This window comes from Oncorhynchus nerka, linkage group LG9a (assembly GCF_034236695.1).
Source record: "Oncorhynchus nerka isolate Pitt River linkage group LG9a, Oner_Uvic_2.0, whole genome shotgun sequence".
Lineage (NCBI taxonomy): Eukaryota > Metazoa > Chordata > Actinopteri > Salmoniformes > Salmonidae > Oncorhynchus > Oncorhynchus nerka.
In genome coordinates, this window is record NC_088404.1 from 63,332,943 (window position 1) to 63,346,830 (window position 13,888).

Consider the following 13,888-nt stretch of genomic DNA (forward strand, 5'->3'; position numbering starts at 1 on the left):
TGCTGGACAGTGACTGGGGTTTACATGTTTCGTCTATGTAGCTTGAGTTCAAATGCATTCCATTCCAAAATACTTATCTTTCCCTTCCGTCAGTGTACACGCCGAGATTGGCTTGTCATAATATATGTTTCAAAGCCAGTCTTCTTTCTGACACACTCTGATGTAAAGTTCTCCTGATTCTCAAAACTGTCGATAAAAGTTTGCTGCCGGGGAGAGATAAAGTTACGTTCACACACACGAACGCACGCACGCACACGTTTGTGCACAAACTAACAACCACACACCTCCCCCAGCAGAGAATACTGTTCAATCAAGGATATGACAAAAAGCACAAGACATAGATAAACCAGAAACCCACACTGACTTCTCTCACCAACATCCTTCTCCCCATACACAGCTCAGCTTAGCTTCAGCCCTGTAATGCGTGCCATAAGGGGTGAAGGATGTACAGCTCGGTAGAGGGGTTAAATTAAAAAACAAATCAGCTTTGGGGCTGGTTTTGAAATCAAATGTTTTATTTATTTTCTATTTTACTAGTCAAGTCAGTTAAAACAAATTCTTATTTACAATGACAGCCTACCGGTGAACAGTGGGTTAACTGCATTGTTCAGAGGTAGAACGACAGATTTTTACCTTGTCACCTCGGTGATTTGATCCGACCAAACCCTAACTCAGACGACACTGGGCCAATTGTTATGGGACTCCTAATCACAGCTGGTTGTGATACAGCCTGGAATTGAACCAGGGTCTGTAGTGACGCCTCTAGCACAGAGATACAGTTGGCCTTAGACCGCTGCGCCAGTCGGGAGCCCAAATCAAGCAAAAGAGGAGTCTGGGGTAACTGCAACTCAACATAGCTGCTGGAACATGTTTGTCAACATAAATAGGCGTATCAACACAAGTGGGTGTACGGAAAGCGAACAGCTAATTGGGCAGATTTGTTTTTTGTTACACCCGCCGAGGATAGCGGGTTCAATCTCAGTGCTAGTCACTCGTTTTTTTCGTCAATTTTTTCTTCCTAGATCTGGCCACCCGGGCCAAACTGAGCAATTGGGGAGAAGGGCCTTGGTGAGGAAGGTGACCAAGAACCTGATGGTCACTCTGACAGGGCTCTAGAGATCCTCTGTGGAGATGGGAGAACTTTCCAGAAGGACAACCATCTCTGCAGCACTCCACCAATCAGGCCTTTATGGTAGTGGCCAGACGGAAGCCACTCCTCATTAAAAGGCACATGACAGCCCGCTTGCCAAAAGGCACCTAAAGACTCTCAGACCATGAGAAACAAGATTCTCTGGTCTGATGAAACCAAGATTGAACTCTTTGGCCTGAATGTCAAGTGTCACGTCTGGAGGAAACCTGGCACCATCCCAACGGTGAAGCATGGTGGTAGCAGCATCATGCTATGGGATGTTTTTCAGCGGCAGGGACTGGGAGACTAGTCAGGATAGAGGTAAAGATGAGTGGAGCAAAGTACACAGAGATCCTTGGTGAAAACCTACTCCAGAATGCTCAGGACCTCAGACTGGGGCGAAGGTCCACCTTCCAACAGGACAACGACCCTAAGCACACTGCCAAGAGAACGCAGGAGTGGCTTGAGACAAGTCTCAGAATGTCCTTGAGTGGCCCAGCAAGATCCCGGACTTTAAAACTAGTTAGGATAGGCGGGACGCAAATGTCTCAACTGGCCAATTGCCAGGGAAAATGCAGAGCGCCAGATTAAAATAAAATACTATAAAATTCAAACTTTCATTAAATCACACATGTAAGATACTCAATTAAAGCTGCACTCGTTGTGAATCCAGCCAACATGTCAGATTTTTAAAATGCTTTTCGGCGAAAGCATAAGAAGCTATTATCTGATAGCCTGCACCATCTGCACCAGCAGTAAACAAAGGAGTTAGTATATTTCAACCCTGCAGGCGCTACACAAAACGCTAAAATAAAATATAAAACACGCATTACCTTTGACGAGCTTCTTTTGTTGGCACTCCAATATGTCCCATAAACATCGCAATTTGTCCTTTTGTTAGATTAATTCCGTCCATATATATCCAAAATGTCCATTTATAAAGCGCGTTTGATCCAGAAAAAAACAGCTTACAAAAAAATGCAACGTCACTACAAAATATTTCAAAAGTTGCCTATTAACTTTGCCAAAATATTTTTAAATGTTAATAATCAATCAAATTGTAGATGGGGCAATCTGTGTTCAATACAGGAAAGAAAACAAACCAGCACCACTTTTCACATCTTAAGCAACTCACAAAAGTGTACCCAGTTCTGAGTTGGCCTACTTCTTCATTGCACAAAGGAATAACCTCAACCAAATTCCAAAGACTGGTGACATCCAGTGGAAGCAGTAGGAACTGAAAACAAGTTCCTATGAAATATCCCTTGGCAACAACAAGACAGGGAACAGAGAGAGAAAAATAAAATAAGAATTCTGAACAGTTAGTCCTTGGGGTTTTGCCTGCTACATAAATTCTGTTATACTCACAGACATGATTCAAACAGTTTTAGAAACGTCAGAGTGTTTTCCATCCAAATCTATGAACAATATGCATATCTTATATTCTTGGCATGAGTAGCAGGAAGTTTAAATTGGGCACGCTATTTATCCAAAAGTGAAAATTCTGCCCCCTAGCCCCAAGAGGTTTTAACCCGATCAAACATCTCTGGAGAGACCTGGAAATAGCTGTGTACCATCCAACCTGACAGAGCTTGAGAGGATCTACAGAGATGAATGGGGTAAAACTCCCCAAATACAGGTGTGCCAAACTTGTACCGTCAGTAACAAGCACACTCGATGCTGTAATCGCTGCCAAAGGTGCTTCAACAAAGTACTGAGTAAAGGGTCTAAATTCTTACGTAAATGTGATATTTCAATAATAATTCTAAAAACCTGTTTTTGCTCTGTCATGTATTGTGTGTAGATTGATGAGTGGAAAAAAATAATTGAATACATATTTGAATAAGGCTGTAACCTAAAAAAATGGGGAAAAAGTCAAGGGGTCTAAATTCTTTCAGAAGGCAGTGTGTATATAATACTATCTGAAATAAAAAATTACCAAAACAGATGATATCCAAATTACAGTTTGTTATAATTTCTGTAAAACTAAAATGTATTTTTTCCCCTTAATAATGTGCAGGTTTTTCCAATGTAAAATCCACATATGGCACCAGTCAAAAGTTTGGACACACCTATTTTTACTATTTTCTACATTGTAGAATAATAGTGAATACATCAGAACTACAAAATAACACAAATAGAATCATGTAGTAAGCAAAGTAGTGTTAAACAAATCAAAATATATTTTATATTTGAGATTCTTCAAAATAGCCACCCTTTGCCTTGATGACATACAAACCCATAGACAAACTGACAGACGGATGGATGGACGGACATTGGTCCGTCCATCTGTCAGTTTGCCTATGGGTGTGTGTGCGTGCGTGCACGTGTGCATGCTTGTGTACATGTTTGTGTGTCAGACCACAACACTGCCCACTGATAGAACTAGCCCTATTGTCTGCTGTCTTACCACTATCTTGTCAATCTAGAGCATAAAACAAATGGTGAATGGATTGCACTTGTACAATATCCAAAATATTGAAGAGTGGAGATGGTAAGAGACTAATGGTGTCTCAATGATGCCATGCAGAGTTGATGGGTGCTGGTGTGATGGGATAGGGAAACATGGTCAAACACATTCAAAGTGTGTGTGCTGTATGTGTGCTTGGTGTGTGTGTGTGTGTGTGTGTGTGTGTGTGTGTGTGTGTGTGTGTGTGTGTGTGTGTGTGTGTGTGTGCATGGGTGTGGTTGTGTGTGTACCTCTGTTCCTGTGTGTTTGTGTACCTCTGTCCGTGCTGTGTCATGTCGATGGCCCTCCTGGCGGGTACGGGGGAGCCTCCGTCTGTGACACTCAGCACCTCCATAGACTTCCTCTCCGGTCTCTTTTTGCCATGGCGGTTCAGCATGGGGGAGTCCACACGCTTCCTGGGGGGGTCTGAGGAGAGGAGGGGGAGTGAGACAGAGAGAGGGGAGAAAGGATATATATACTGTATATAGAGCGGGATAGAGAGAGAGAAGATCACACACTAGCTACAGTGCAGTTTGACAGTCAAGCACATGCGTTAGCGCACACTCAAACCTCTCCCTGGTTCCCCAGTCATTCCATGTATTTGATATATTCCAGAGCTAACACACCTCATTTAACTTAACTAATTATCAAGCCCTTGACTAGTTGAATCAGGTGGGGAGGGCTTCTTCCCATAGTGCTTGATGTAATACATTTCCGTGAGTTAACACCGTCAACATTTCCGTGAGAAAATGTCTGTGAGAAGATTTCCGTGAGAAGATTCACCGTCAACATAGATTTTACATTTGCTACTGTCTTGTGATTTTGGGCTTGGTCATTTTATTTTACCAATCTCGTTGCGTGGGGGCAGGTTCTGGTCCTCGTGGCTGGGGTACCTCTCCTTACGGTCCAACAGCAGGAAGTAGATCATCTTCTCCTGGTTATCTCTGCAGAGCAGAAGAAAGATGACAAAAGGGGATTGATCTGAGCAAAAAGTGGAGGATTAGGTTGGTTGATACTACATAAACCAAAACTAATAGTGTATAGCTAATAGCAGCCATTCATCTCAATGGAGCAACTGTCACTCCTTTAAAGACTTCATGCTCCATGACAGCCGAAAACATACTTTTTATTACCTCGCTAGACATCGATAAAATTATAAATAAAGCAAATCATAAAAAAATCATACAATGTGATTTTCTGGATTTTTGTTTTAGATTCCGTCTCTGACAGTTGAAGTGTACCTATGATAAAAATTATAGACCTCTACATGCTTTGTAAGTAGGAAAACCTGCAAAATCGGCAGTGTTTCAAATACTTGTTCTCCCCACTGTATATTTTTTAAATTCAGCCACTCCAAGCTCATTACGTACAACGTCTTCAATGCACATTGAGTTAATTCATCTGTCAATTTCACGCATGTCTTTTTCATACACAATTAGCACATTGAAACAGCTCCAGCTATGACCATATAACAGTTAAATAAAAATCATCTGAAAATGTAATGATTCTGTGTCATGCCCTGATCTCTTTCACCTGTCCTTGTGATTGTCTCCACCCCCTCCTGGTGTCGCTTATTTTCCCCAGTGTATTTATCCCTGTGTTTCCTGTCTCTCTGTACAAGTTTGTCTTGTATGTTCAAGTCAACCACCATGTTTTTTCCGTGCTCCTGCTTTTCTATTCTATTTTACTAGTCCTCCTGGTTTGGACCTTTGCCTGTTTTTCTGGACTTAATTTCTGCCTGCCATTCTGTACCTCTGGAACTCTGAACTAGTTTTGACCTTTTGCCTGTCCACGATCATTCTCTTGCCTACCCCTTTTGGACTCTAACCATCTGCCTCCTGTGTCTGCATCTGGGTCTCACCTTGTGCCCTTATATTCTGGACCTGTTCTGACTGACATTTTCATGTACAGAATGCTCTGTGAATGGTGCAACATCAAATGCTGTACGCTCTGTGAAAGAGCTCAGTATCCTGTTTCAGATGCCACTCTACGCTCGTAGCTGAGATGGAGTATGTGAAATCGGACTCCTCATTTGCATAGGAGGTGACAAGTCACATTTTCTGGCCTATCCAGACGAAGGATCGATTTCCTCTGGCTGTGAAATTCAGAGCCCCGGTTGTAATATGGCATATGGAAAGGAAGGGTCTGGGGAATGCAGCGATAGATGAAGACCTGCAACTTCAGCTAAAAAAAGAAAAGAAGAATAAATGGAATTAACGCTTCCGACTTTCTTTTGCTTTCAGACCCAGAGGAGGAGAGAGAGAGCAGAGAGATGATAAGAATAGTAGAGAGGAGAGAAGGGAAATAAAGAAAGGAAAGAGTAAGGAAAGAGAGGAGAGGACGGAAGGGTGAGAAACGAATGAGAGAGTGCAAATAAGAAAATGGGAGAGAAAGGAAAATAAAGAGGAGAGATAACAGAAAACTGAAGAGCACTTGAAATGTAAAAAAAAGGGAACTTTAGGGATGATGCATGGGCCCTTCACAGCGAATCATAACTAAACCTTCAGAGAACCACACTGAAACCTTCAGAGGCCCTTAGGAAGGTCATAGGTAACGCAATCTCAACACACAACCCCTGCCCTAAAGGCATCGCCGCTTTGCTTTATTTGTGACGCTCTAAAATGCTCCAACAGTGAAACAAGCACACAAACTACACTATCTCTATCACAAATGCTTAAAGGTATTCACATGAGCACAAACACACACATTCTCTCTCTATCTCCCACATGCACTCACACACACACAAACCCTGCAGTGCAGAAACAGTGTGACCCAGGAGCTTGTTACGTGGTGGTGTGCAGCAGCTGGTATAAGCACTGCTGCCAAAGTCGTGTGCTAACAGCAAAGTGACGTATATCTGCTGACATCCAAAGCAACAGGTTCAAAGGATTTCATAAGATCCCAAGGCCTCTGGAGCTTAGAGACAATTCCCCTCTCCCCTTTCCCTTTCTCCCTCTCCTCCGCTCACCTTCCACAATGCTCACACCTCCATTCAACAACCTTCCCTCTTTCTCCTCTCGTCTGCCTTCTGTGCTCATGTCCTTGAGTCCTTATGGTCCTCTCCTCTCTTCTCCTGTCCCTTCTCTCTTATGTCCCTTCTCATTTTGTACCATCCACCACCCTATCATCTCATCTAATCTTGTCTCCTTCCTTCATCCATCTTTCTCTGATCTTCTTTCACCCATTGTTCTCCCACCATATCCTAATTTGTCCTCCCCTCCCTCCCGTCACCCACCTCCATCCTTTCTCACTCCCTCTTCCCCATCCCTTCCATCCATCTTTCCTCACTCTCTCCCGCCCCCCTTTGTTCCACCCTCCTTGCTCCCCTTCCTCCCTCCTCACCCCTCCATCCATCCCTCCTTCACTACTCACTCTTCCGAGAGAAGGTCCTTCATCAGTTTGTTCTTGTCTCTGAAGCAGCCCAGAGAATGCATGCTGTCCAGTACATCCGGATCTATGTCATCTGTAGAGGGCAGGCTCCGTATAGCCACCTTCCTGGGAACAGGCTGCTCTGGTTCGGGTTCATTCTTACCACCTCTGAGGAAACAGCATAGAGGGTAGTGTTAGTATAGTGGTGTTGCCACTTGGTACGCGGGAGTCCAGAGTGTAATTCCTTGCTCCTTTATGGTTCACCGCATTTGACCAGAGCTGGTCAAAGTGGAGTACTATGTGGGGAATACGGTGCCATTTGGGATGCAAAGCAAACACATTTACATCAATAAGTGATTTACCCGAATACAAAGGTCATGTGCAAAATTAAGATGAGGAAATATTGGAGGACTACGGTCGCAAAGTTTCAGTAACTTTCCCAAAATTCCCAGGTTTTCCGGAAATCCCAGTTGGACTATTTCAAGAATCAGATGAGAATCGGGAATCATTTAACCTTTTCACACGTGAGTTTCAAATATCTCTAATGGTCCCCATTTTTTAAAACCAGATACAAACATACATATACGAACATCAATTTACAGACGCACACAAACAAAGACTACATCTCATTTGCCCAGATCTGCATGCTCACAACCCCATCCCTATTGCCTGCATTATTGTTTGCCACATGGCCTTAAATTGTACCAATTAGTTTTTCTCAGTCTCCCAGGTCACCCATGCTATTTCAATAATAAATCATTTCTTTGTTCCATTGTGTTAATGATGGTGGATTAAATGATTTCCAAGTTTTTAGTATACGTTTTCTCAAGATGAGTGATGAGAAGAGAATCGTCCAGTCCATTGGGTATCTCACTACACCCCCATATGCTATGTCTTGAAATATGCAGACAGACGGATTAAAAGTAAGTTAACATTGTAATACTTCTGACGGCCAACATTCTAGCTCCGCCCACAAGTTTTGGACTTCATAGAATTCCCAGAAGGCATGGGTTATTGAGTCATTGTTAGTTTTACACTTAAAACATGACCAGAGAATCTTGTTTCTCATGGTCTGAGAGTCCTTGAGGTGCCTTTTGGCAGACTCCTCTTTTATGTTCAAGAATGATAATTTGTTTATGTACATTGACTCTTGCAAGAGAACCACATCTGCTGACTTTAAGTGTTCGAGAACCATATGCTTTTTTACCCCATCATGGAGCCCATGCACCTTCCATGGGATAAGTTGGATTGTGTTGTTCTTTACTTGTATAGAATCAAAGTTAACCTTAACTGTTCCATCTATTATTGAAGAACTAAGTAAAACATTTTTAGCAGATATGGCATTTGAGTGCGGTGGGCATTCCTTAGAATGGGATCATCATAGTATAAATTCATAGTTATTGTAAACATTACATATATAGAGTGTGGGAATGTGGGTTGAGCAGACATGTATCAAGATACAAAGAAATGCACAGAAAAACAATATAAAGCAAAGTACATATCTGTACTGCCTTTTTTTCGCCTAACTAAATACAGTATGTGGATACATACATTGTACATGCATTTGAAGAAAGACCACTTAAGCCACTTAGGTACTGTGGTTGGTTTGTTTTACCTTAAAAATTAAGGTATAGTGGCTAGTGGGGGTGTACTTGGGGTGTAATGGGATGAGTGGAGGCCCCACACACACACCCCAGAAAAGTGTCTGATGTCCTCCCAGTCACTCCATCCCAATTCTAGATTTGTGTAGTTCTGAGTAAAGTCTCTAAAGACCAAAAGCCGTAATAAATTACTGACAACTGGCCTCTGAACCTTCAAAATGCTTAATAAGATGAACCGAGGACACTCAAGGCACAGGGAAGCCTAAATGCATCTCAAACAAAGACACTGAGCCAACTAAGACCATTGAGGATACAACCAACTCTGCCACATTGAAGGCTCTGAATCAACAAACTTTGATGCAGGCAATGGTCAAACAAGCAGTTAAGGAATCCCTGGAGAAACTGCTTTCGAGAGAAATTAAATCACTTAAGGATATGTGTTCTGTGAAAAGTAATTTTGCCACGTAAAAACAAGTGGCTGACATAATGGGACAGGACTTGGGACGTGCATCCCTGTTTTGGATCCTACTGATTTTTGAGAATTTGAGTTCCTACCAGACAAAGCGAGCGGTTGAAGCTATAGACTTTCCCGTCTTGTGGGTGGTTACTCTTTTTGTTTATTTTATTGTTAAACCCCAGCTGTCAGAGTTTGTTCAGAAATATGTATAATGGTGCGCAAATATTTTTTCCTGTTTGTATTGAAGTAGGTGTTTTTAAAATGTAATTTCTTGTTTGTTTTGTCGTACACTTATCCATACATTCTATATGACAAAGGTTTTTAATGAACCGTGAGCTCATCTTAATGTTGTTAAATTCCCATGGTTTAAATTCCGCTATCAAGTGTACCAAATGCTTAGAATACATCAGATGTAAAAACGTTGATATTGCCCTAATACAAGAAACCCACCTAAAACATTCTGATGTCTATAGAATCCAAAACAGATACTTTAAATGTGTTGCTCACTCCTTAGCCACTAACAAAATGAAAGGTGTTTTAATATTATTTGATAGAAAACTGTGTTCAGGTTGAGGCTTCTGATAATGATGATGATACAGGACGTTTTGTATTTGTAACTATGGTTATAAATCACTCTAAGATGTGTTGTGACTTTACTTTCATTAATCTGATGACTGTTATTTATTTAATCAACTAACAATGTTTAATTGTTACCTGATTCAATGTAACAATGTAACAATGAACTTATTATGATTTGGGGCACCACAGAAGAGGTTGTTTGACTTCGATATAGATTACACTCCCGGGTACGGGATTGCTCGACGCAAGAAGTTAAAGAGCTACCATCTCCCGAATTAAACTCTATAAGGTATATCTATTTCATCATTAAACAGTCATCTTCTCATCATTCTGAACAGTCATAACCGTATCACATGCAAAAACCCCAGTCTTACTCACGACTCAGTACTACACAAATTTGTTTAATTATTTATTTACTAGCTATCTAAATAATAACAGGATAACATACCTATCCCTATTTTTTGACACAACTTTCAGTAAAGTTGAAATTATTTTTATAGTTTAAAATACAGATACAGCCACATCCCCTCAGTCACTTTGGGAGGTGTCAAAATAGTTTTTGAGGGGAAACTGTACCTTGTTTGCCTCACATCTTAATTCAACTCACACTATAAAAGTAGTAGACCTGGAAAAACAGATTGTGCTTGTTGAAAATGAGCATCAACAAACATTAATATCACATGACCAGGCAGAAATTAATGATACGTTTAGGCATTTTTATTCCCAAATATATACGTCAGAGGCGGACCCTGAACATAGTAAGATGACACACATTGGACCTTCCCAAACTCTACAGAGAGAAATCTGGATTCCTTGACTCCCCACTTCCTCTTGAAGAACTCAAGAATGTATTAACATCTATGAAAAGAGACAAATCACCATGACTTGATGGTTTCCCTCCTGAGCGGTTTCTTGAAATATGGGATATTGTGGGGCCACTAATTCTTGGTTCTAGCAATCATGCATTAAAACATGGAGAATTCCATAGAGACCAAAACACCTAATTGAATATAGTTTTGTTAAAAAAGGGCAAATCTCCCCTAGACTGTAAAAGCTATAGGCCCATAAGCATTAATACAACAGAACTCAATCTGTTTGCAAAGATACTTGTCATCAGATTGGAACTGCTTGTAGGAAATCTAACTAGCGATGATTAAACTGGGTTTATAAAAGGGTAATTTAATTAATTTTACCTTTTAGTTTGGATGCAGAAAAATCCTTTGATCGGCTAGAAAGGAACTATTTATGGTGTGTTTCGGAGTTCTTTGGTTTTGGTAAAGGATTTATCTCCATGTTACAAACATTGTATTCTGCATCCCAAGCAGTTGTCTAGACAGGAAAAATTATATCTAAGACAACATTCCACAAAACAAGGATGTCCATTATCACCAATGCTCTTTGCCCTGTCTTTGGAGCCCCTTGCCCAAGCGATTAGATTGAACCCACTTATTTCACCCATCAATATGAAAAGGTACTCTGCATAAATTGTCACTCTATGCCGATGACGTTATTGTATTTCTCAGATCTCAATTTACCTTCCACAGATTCTGAAATGATTTACTCTGTTCGGTTCATTTTCTGGATATAAAAAAACAGGGAAATCTATACTTGTGCCCCTTAACAGCCCTGCGAAATTACTTACTTTGCGTACTGCATTCTCCAGCGCAGTGGCATGAGGCAGACTTTATTTATTTGGGCATATGCATACCCACCAAATTTACAGAGGGAACTATGTAAAACTAAAAGAGGAGATCACCCCTGATTTGCAGAGATGGCCCTATCTTAAAATCTCATTACAAGGTAAGATTTCTATAAAAAAAAATGAATGTACTCGGTCGACAAAATTGTATTTCTCTATGTTGTCTCCTCTGACAAAATACTTTGAGGAATTAAAGTCATGACCTCAAAGTTTATTTAGAATTATAAAAAGTCACACATTCGATATGATACTCTTACGCGGTTAAAGGGAATAGGAGGGTTTTTCTTCGAGATTATAAATTACATTACTGGTCTTTCCAAATAAAATCCTTGAGAGTATTCTGCAATGGTTCTATTGCAGCTTTTTGGAGAGACATAGAGGAAGCACTTGTTGCACTGCATAGATTACATATAAAAACAAATCCGGTATCAATGTAAAAACAGCATTAAAAAAATGTGGTTAAATTATTTCCAACTCACTACAAATATGGTACTACGCTGAGAAACATTTAGGCAAGACTAAGAAGTTCTGTGAATCTTCTTCTATATTGAATAACCATACCCTGCTGACAAACAATAAACCTTTTGTGTACCCATTGTGGGCGGATAAGGGTGTGCATACTTTGCGAGTCATGTATAATGATAAGGGGATAATACCTTTCCAGGACCTCAAACAAATGTATTCACTTCCAGGCAATTCATGTTTCCTTTACCTACAGTTAAATCAAATCAAAACCAAATCAAATCAAATCTTGATAAAAGCTTATGGTGTACCATGGGATGCCCCGTTAACATCCCACAAAATGCTTACATGGATAGACCCTTCATTAACATCTAAAATGGTCTCTGCCACTTATGATTGCCTGCTGTCTGTTAAATGCTCTACATTGGGTGTCACTCTAGTATGGAACTGCGAAATGCAGGGATTGGGGCATGAACTGAGATATCATTTGGGAAAATGTATTTGTTACCTCTAAAAACCCAACACACCAGCTTATACATTATAAGCTGATACATAGAAGTTACGTGATAGAGGCTGTATGAATGCCGTTGAAACACTAATGCACATGTTTTGGGAATGTCCTGTGGTGTCCCAGTTCTGGTAACATGTTTTGGGAATGTCCTGTGGTGTCCCAGTTCTGGTCACATGTTTTGGCAATGTCCTGTGGTGTCCCAGTTCTGGTCACATGTTTTGGGAATATCCTGTGGTGTCCCAGTTCTGGTAACATGTTTTGGGAATGTCCTGTGGTGTCCCAGTTCTGGTCACATGTTCCACAGTTCCTTACAAAAATGATGGGTTTCCCTGTAAACAAAGATGCACCTTTATTTTTGTTCAATGATGACTCTTCATTTGTACTGCAACTGGTTCAGAAAGAAAGAATTTATGCGGGGTTAAAAAGGTTATGATTAGTGCTTGGATTACCCCTCCAATCCTCTTGACTCAAACATGTTCATCATATGTTCAAGATATTGTTCGTATAGAGCGATCAGTGGCCGTGATAAACAAAGCTTGGGCAAATACAGTTGATGCATGGGGATGTATAATGTACATCTCTATCAGATATCAACAACTCTTGACCAAGCTATGGACCTACACTACATGGTAAGGGAATGGGGGGATGACATTTTCTTTCCTGAGAATAATATTGTAAACCCTACTTCCTTCCTGTCATATGTGTACTCAATTAATGCACTCCTGACAGTATGTAAATAGTTGTATTGTATATTAGTGTTGTCATGTTAGCTAATACTTGGAATGTAATCCTGCCTTGTATATTTTGTGTAATATGAAATAAAATAAAATGTTGATCGCAAAAATAATAAAGAAACTGTCACAGGGAAGCTCATCTGTGTGCTCGTCGTCCTCACCAGGGTCTTGTCCTGACTGCAGTTTGGCGTTGTAACTGACTTCAGTGGGCAAATGCTCTCCTTTTATGGCCACTGGCATAGAAGGTGATAGACTACATATTTGTGTGCTCTTCACGGATGAATCCCGGTTTCAACTGTACCAGGCAGATGGCCGACAGCGTATGGCGTCGGGTGGGCGAGCGGTTTGCTGATGTTAACATTGTGAAGAGTGTCCCATGGTTGCGGGGTTTTATGGTATGGGAAGGCATAAGCTACGGACAAACGAACAAAACTGCATTTCATAGATGGTAATTTGAATGCACAGAGATACCGTGACAAGATCCTGAGGCCCATTGTCGTGCCATTCATTCTCCGCCATCACCTTGTGTTTCAATGCACGGCCCATGTCACAAGGATCTGTACACAATTCCTGGAAGCTGAAAATGTCCCAGTTATTCCATGGCCTGCATACTAACCAGACATGTCACCCATTGAGCATGTTTGGGATGCTCTGGATTGACGTGTATGACAGCATTTTCCAGTTCCCGCTAATATCCAGCAACTTCACACAGCCACAGTCAACAGACTGATCAACTCTATGTGAAGGAGATGTGTCGCGTTGCCTGAGGCAAATGGTGGTCCCACCAGATACTGACTGGTTTTCTGATCCACGCCTCTACCACGCCTCTTTTAAAGGTATCTGTGACCAACAGATGCATATCCGTATTCCCAGTCATGTGAAATCCATAGATTAGGAC

The 13,888-nt window shown here is 41.0% G+C and overlaps 1 protein-coding gene across 1 annotated transcript in view; it reads right to left on the reverse strand.

The window, feature by feature from the left end:
* The window catches only part of brsk2a (BR serine/threonine kinase 2a), an 88,681-nt gene that overhangs the window by 47,712 nt on the left and 27,081 nt on the right, over window positions 1–13,888 (reverse strand). The window contains exons 5-7 of the mRNA XM_065022163.1: window positions 6,951–7,115; window positions 4,425–4,522; window positions 3,854–4,004 (exon numbers count right to left, since the gene is read on the reverse strand). Coding sequence (XP_064878235.1) covers window positions 3,854–4,004; window positions 4,425–4,522; window positions 6,951–7,115 — 414 coding nt within the window. The remainder of the gene's footprint in view (window positions 1–3,853; window positions 4,005–4,424; window positions 4,523–6,950; window positions 7,116–13,888) is intronic.